General features: G+C 45.0%; 1 protein-coding gene across 1 annotated transcript; it reads left to right on the forward strand.

Annotated features, from left to right (window-relative positions):
• The first annotated feature begins 353 nt into the window (after nt 1–353).
• On the forward strand, nt 354–3,814 carry EEF1A1 (eukaryotic translation elongation factor 1 alpha 1). Its single transcript, XM_037034280.1, has 8 exons — nt 354–436; nt 1,371–1,548; nt 1,764–1,943; nt 2,042–2,338; nt 2,429–2,579; nt 2,671–2,927; nt 3,019–3,253; nt 3,355–3,814. Exons 2-8 carry the CDS (start codon nt 1,405–1,407, stop codon nt 3,477–3,479), a joined length of 1,389 nt encoding a protein of 462 aa, XP_036890175.1. The 5' UTR covers nt 354–436; nt 1,371–1,404; the 3' UTR covers nt 3,480–3,814.
• Nucleotides 3,815–6,261: the final 2,447 nt, after the last annotated feature.

Genomic DNA, 6,261 nt, shown 5'->3' on the forward strand with positions numbered 1-6,261 from the left:
TTCTGGGCATCCCAGCCCCAAGTCACCTCGCCACCCCACCCCCCAGCTGCTGCTGCAAGTAATTCATACAAAAGGAAGACTCGCCTTTGCCTTGGGGAATCCCAGGGACCGTCGGTAAACTCCCAGTAACCTAGAATCCTGGGCTCGTTCGTCCCGCCCCCCGCCCCCTGCTCTCGTCATCCGGGTCGTGAAGAGCATGCGCGAGGCGACGTGTGCTCTTCAGTGGGCTGACTGCACATCAGCTACAGTCCCCGAACATTGGGGGGAAGGGACGGCGATTGAACCGGTGCCTGGTGGAGGTGGCGCGGGGTAAGCTGGGAAAGTCGTGTCGTGTGCTGGCTCCGCCCACTTCCCCGAGGGTGGGGGAGAGCCGTATATAAGTGCTGTAGTCCTCCTGAACGTTCTTTTTCGCAACGGGTTTGCCGCCAGAACACAGGTGAGTACCGGGCGTGGCTTCCGCGGCCTGGGCTCCTGGAGCGGGCGGCGGCCCTCGCGTGACTTCCCCTCCCACCGAGCCACTGAGCCACCTGCGCTGTTCTCGACCCGAGTTTCGGGTTGTAAGCGGGCGGGAGAGTTCGAGGCCTTGCGCTTCTTCTTAGGCGCCTTATGAGCCTCGTGCTTGGGTTGAGGCCTGGCTTGCGCGCCGTGCCCGTCGCCGCGTGCGATTCCCCCCGCATCTTCTCTGCCCAGTTACGCTGAAGTCTTAGCCCATTTGAGTTTTCAGAAAAAGCATCTGAGTGCTTTTTTCTCCTGTCGGTATAGTTCAGCCGAGGTTGGTCGGGGTCTCGGCAGTTTGGGCTGGTTAGCGTTCGTCGGGTGGGCGGCGGCGGGGCCCTCCGCCGGGCGCACATGTCTGGCGGGGTGTGGGGCGCCCGAGTCGGACGGGGAGAGTCCCCGAGAGTGGCCGGGCGGCTCCGGGGCCGGCGCGCGCCGCCCTGGGCCTGTCGCCCCACCCCGGCAGCGAGGCCAGCCCGCCTGCTCGGCACCAGTTGCATGCGCGGAAAGATGGCCGCTCGCCGGCCCTGTGCAGGGAACTCAAAATGGAGGACGCGGCGGCCCAGGGCGGGCGGGTGAGTCACCCGCACAAAGGAAAACGGCTTTTCCCCCGGACTGTTGCTTCCTGTGACCCCTCCGTGTGCCGGGCGCCGTCCTGGCGCTTGAGTATCTACTCGTGGCCTAGGGAGCCGAGCTTCTCGGGTTGGGGGAGGGAACTTAGGCGACAGAGTTTCCCCATACTTGGTGGGTGGAGACCAGAGTTGGGCCAGTTTGGCATCAGTTATAATTCTCCTTGGAATTTGCCCTTTGATTTGCATCGAGGCTGGTTCAAGAGCCTGTGGGACTGTGGTTTTAAAGTTTTCCTCCCAATTTAGGTGTCGAGAAAACCATCACTAAATCAAAGCCAAAATGGGAAAGGAAAAGACTCACATCAACATTGTGGTTATTGGACACGTAGATTCCGGCAAGTCTACCACTACTGGCCATCTGATCTACAAATGTGGTGGGATTGACAAAAGAACCATTGAAAAATTTGAGAAGGAGGCTGCTGAGGTAGGTAAAGTAACGAAGATTAAATAAGTGGACTTATGACAGACTTTAAGTGCTCACTTTCCAGAAGTCTCCGGTGTCATATTGGTTAACTTACAACAAGATGATGTTGGCATTGAATCCCTTTGCTCTGCAACATTTCTGTTAAGTTGGGGCGGGTAAGAAATTTCAAATTGGAGTGAGTCTTAGTTACTAAGTAACCATTCTAATCCTTACAGATGGGAAAGGGCTCCTTCAAGTATGCCTGGGTCTTGGATAAACTGAAAGCTGAACGTGAGCGTGGTATCACCATTGATATCTCCCTGTGGAAATTCGAAACCAGCAAGTATTACGTGACCATCATTGATGCCCCAGGACACAGAGACTTCATCAAGAACATGATTACAGGGACATCTCAGGTTTGTAGGGATTAATCTTGGGACCTGTCTTATACATTGGTCTTACCTGTTTTGAAGAGTTTTCATTTAGGAGGGTATGGCCTTGTTTTCTTTTAAAGGCTGACTGTGCTGTCCTGATTGTTGCTGCTGGTGTCGGAGAGTTTGAAGCAGGTATCTCCAAGAATGGGCAGACCCGTGAGCATGCCCTTCTGGCTTACACACTGGGTGTGAAACAGCTGATCGTTGGTGTTAACAAAATGGATTCCACTGAGCCGCCCTACAGCCAGAAGAGATACGAGGAAATTGTTAAAGAAGTCAGCACCTACATTAAGAAAATTGGCTACAACCCTGACACAGTAGCATTTGTGCCAATTTCTGGGTGGAATGGTGACAACATGCTGGAGCCAAGTGCTAATGTAAGGGACTTAATTTTTGAAAAAAACCCTGAGGGGGGGGGACACAGAATTGCAGGTAACAATTCTGTGATTGACAATCTTGTGTTTTAGATGCCGTGGTTCAAGGGATGGAAAGTCACCAGGAAAGACGGCAGTGCCAGTGGAACCACGCTGCTTGAAGCTCTGGATTGCATCCTGCCACCAACTCGTCCAACTGACAAGCCCCTGCGTCTGCCTCTCCAGGATGTCTACAAAATTGGTGGTAAGTTGAACGTTGCTATCAGAATGTAACCTATGGGTGGCTGCGGTTCCTTCAGAGGTATTGATAATTATGGCCTACACGTCTTTTTTAGGCATTGGGACTGTCCCTGTGGGCCGAGTGGAAACTGGTGTTCTCAAACCTGGCATGGTGGTCACTTTTGCTCCAGTCAACGTTACAACTGAAGTAAAGTCTGTTGAAATGCACCATGAAGCTTTGAGTGAAGCTCTTCCTGGGGACAATGTGGGCTTCAATGTCAAGAACGTGTCTGTCAAAGATGTTCGTCGTGGCAATGTTGCTGGTGACAGCAAAAATGACCCACCAATGGAAGCTGCTGGCTTCACAGCTCAGGTAACACTTAAGTAATGTCCTGTTTTTAATTTACTCATGAGAGCCTTGACTGTCTCTTGAGACTCATAAACACAAACCCTTTTCCCCAAAGGTGATTATCCTCAACCATCCCGGCCAAATCAGTGCTGGATATGCACCTGTTCTGGATTGTCACACAGCTCATATTGCTTGTAAATTTGCTGAGCTGAAGGAGAAGATTGACCGTCGCTCTGGGAAAAAGCTGGAAGACGGCCCAAAGTTTTTGAAATCTGGTGATGCTGCCATTGTTGATATGGTTCCTGGCAAGCCAATGTGTGTTGAGAGCTTCTCTGACTATCCTCCTCTGGGTAAGGATGGTGTATTTAATGTAATTAGAAATTTTCCTTAAATGAAATTTTGTGAGTGTGCGCACCAAATGTTTCTAATGATACACAATTTGTTTTAATAGGCCGCTTTGCTGTTCGTGACATGAGGCAGACGGTTGCTGTTGGTGTTATCAAAGCAGTGGACAAGAAGGCAGCTGGAGCTGGCAAAGTCACCAAGTCTGCCCAGAAAGCTCAGAAGGCTAAATGAATATTATCCCCAACACCTGCCACCCCAGTCTTAATCAGTGGTGGAAGAACGGTCTCAGAACTGTTTGTCTCAATTGGCCACTTAAGTTTAATAGTAAAGGACTGGTTAATGATTACAATGCATCGTAAAACCTTCAGAAGGAAAGGAGAATGTTTTGTGGACCATTTGGTTTTTTTGTGTGTGTGGCAGTTTTTAAGTTATTAGTTTTTAAAAATCAGTACTTTTTAATGGAAACAACTTGACCAAAATCTGTCACAGAATTTTGAGACCCATTAAAACAAAGTTTAATGAGAAACCTGTGTGTTTTTTCAGTCAACACTGTAACTTTCTTTTATTTAGGTTAAAAGTAGCCCATAACCTATTTCTGGTGTTATATTTGCTGATGATTCAGAATTGGATAAATCTGTTAGGGTTTTTTCTTTCTTTCCTGAGTGGGAATTTTTTCACCTTGTCCTAAGGGGAGGAATCTTGTAGTAAAAGCAGTGGGAGGGGCTCTGGTGCAACACTAAATAGGTTAGGACCGATAAAGTAAATGTTTATGTGTAAGTTAGTCTATAAAGGCCAAATTCTGGTATATTAAGTCCACGTGTTTCATATAAAAGTTTTGTAGTTAACATCAAGTAAATTTTGTTAATGTCAAATCTAGTTTCCAGCTTTACTGAAATGTGAATTCACGTTTACAAATGATGAGCTAGTTTAAAGAACTTAAAATGAGGCTTAAATAGTATTGAACACTGTCTTGCTACAGTTAATTGTATCTAGATTCTAGGAAAAATAAATGATACTGGAAGTTGAGTGTGTTTTGTCACTTTAAATATTGAAGGTCCACTTTCAATAAGTTGGATAAAGGAACATCACACGGGAGGTTTAAACCTAGAGTTTAAAGAGGTCAAGCGGCAAATAAGTGTAAATGAAGGGGGAAGGGCCCAGTTGGGAAATATTGCTTGGTGCCACTTGACAGTTACCATTGAAAATTAAAGTGGCTAAAATTTGTTGGATGCCAAAAATAAACACGTAGAACTGATGAATTGGTAACTTGTATGCAATGATTAGTTGCAAGGGGGAGATAGGTATCATTTGTTAGAATGTTTGGGTGTTAGAATGTTGAATGCTTTAGCCATCTAAAGTCTGATTTTTGGCTGTTAGAGCACGTGCCAAAAATCAAGATTACAATATATACTCATTTGAAAGTGCAAAATGATCTCAGGTGCTTATAGTTGTGGAATGCATCCAGTTAATTTTCAAGTTGATTATAATTTCGCTGAAATTTTTTAATTCTAAAATAGGTAAAATAGCCTTTACACTACTAGCTGAACATTGATGAGAGCTGTAGAGACTAAAAGATTTCTTTATAGTTCATGAGAAAACTACCCCTTAAGTGGCTGATAGAAAAGCAAATTTAATGCTGTAGGCTTGGCTAGTGTAGGATCAACTGTCCAACCTCCCACATCAATGTTTAATTACAGAATAGCTCTATAGAAAGGGCAAGGAGACTCTGGGAAGTGAGTTTACCTAGACAAGATACCACCTTTTCAGAATTCGTTTTGTGTAGGTTAAGATAATTGCCTGGTTTGAGCACCACCTAGTGGTAGTCGCCACAAACTTCATGGATGAATACTGAGTTCCTACACTGAACTGCATTTCCTTGTGTTTTAATTGATTAAAACGAGTGGATTTTGAAAAAGAATAAACTGGTGCTTGAAAGCTACATTACTTTAAAGATTTTATTTAGAAAGGGGAAGGGAGGGAGAGAAATACCTATGTGTGGTTGCTTCTCACATGGACCCCACTGGGGACCTGACTAGGAATCAAACTGGCAACCCTTTGGTTTGCAGTCTGGGCTCAGTCCACTGAGCTGCACCAGCCAGGCTGAAAACCACTTTTTACTTTTTAAGTTGACCAAATGCTATAATACTTGTAACGGTCTCAGGATCTTACTAGGATTTGTTTTCAGAATTCTAGTGTGGCTTTAGAATATGAAAAAAAATTGGAAAGACAACCTGGTTGAGTTAAACACAGATTATCTGTAAGGCATGTCTGATCTTTTAAGAACTATTTGTACTCTATGCCCAGAATATGCAGTGCAAAATATGCAGTTTTGGTCATCTCAGAACACAAATACACCCTCACCTTTTCTGTAGCTAATCCTATCGATAATGCACTTCCCATATCTCAGGTACATCCAATAAGAATGCATATAGTTATTACTTTGCCAACATTACCTTGGGGTTTTAGTGACTTAGCATTTCTATCTCTCTGTGGTGATTTCAAAAAACTATTCATTTAGAGGTTGTGGCTTAAATATCCCTGGCTCTGATCAGATTATCTGCAGCTAACAGAGCTCTCCCATAGCAGTAAGAAACACCTAAAATATCCCCTTAGTATCTTAAATATTTGCTATTTACAAGTTTCTTTTAGACAAAATGGAAGCTGACCATAATTTTGCAGGAAAGGGTCAATGTTAAATTGCTAAATAGGTTGACTAAGCTCTGGTGTAGCAGTAAGGTGGGCACTGCAGAAGCAGTTAAGAACGTGAGTTCATTTGGTTTTTTGAGTTCTGGTTCTGCCCAATAAAGGCTATTAACTGTACAAATCAGTGCTGAAGAGCTCTTCATTTTCAGTAATTTAAGTATGGGGTATAAGAATCTTGAAGAATATTACCAGGACTATGCATTTTCTTTTCATTAAAATTTACCTTTTCTGCTGAGTTGAGCTCCGAGCTCATACCAAACGAAGCTTTTCCTGACCATAGCATTCACAGTTCCTGAAATAGGAAACTCTA

This window comes from Sturnira hondurensis, unplaced genomic scaffold (assembly GCF_014824575.4).
Source record: "Sturnira hondurensis isolate 20B ecotype Veracruz unplaced genomic scaffold, ASM1482457v3 Scaffold0022136, whole genome shotgun sequence".
Taxonomy (NCBI): domain Eukaryota; kingdom Metazoa; phylum Chordata; class Mammalia; order Chiroptera; family Phyllostomidae; genus Sturnira; species Sturnira hondurensis.

Bases quoted from the DNA above. Each gene is read 5' to 3' on its own strand.
- EEF1A1 (XM_037034280.1), top strand. From the start codon at position 1,405: ATGGGAAAGGAAAAGACTCACATCAACATTGTGGTTATTGGACACGTA. The intron at 2,580-2,670 runs GTAAGTTGAACG...CGTCTTTTTTAG, and splicing joins GGATGTCTACAAAATTGGTG to GCATTGGGACTGTCCCTGTG. The intron at 2,928-3,018 runs GTAACACTTAAG...TTTTCCCCAAAG, and splicing joins CTGCTGGCTTCACAGCTCAG to GTGATTATCCTCAACCATCC.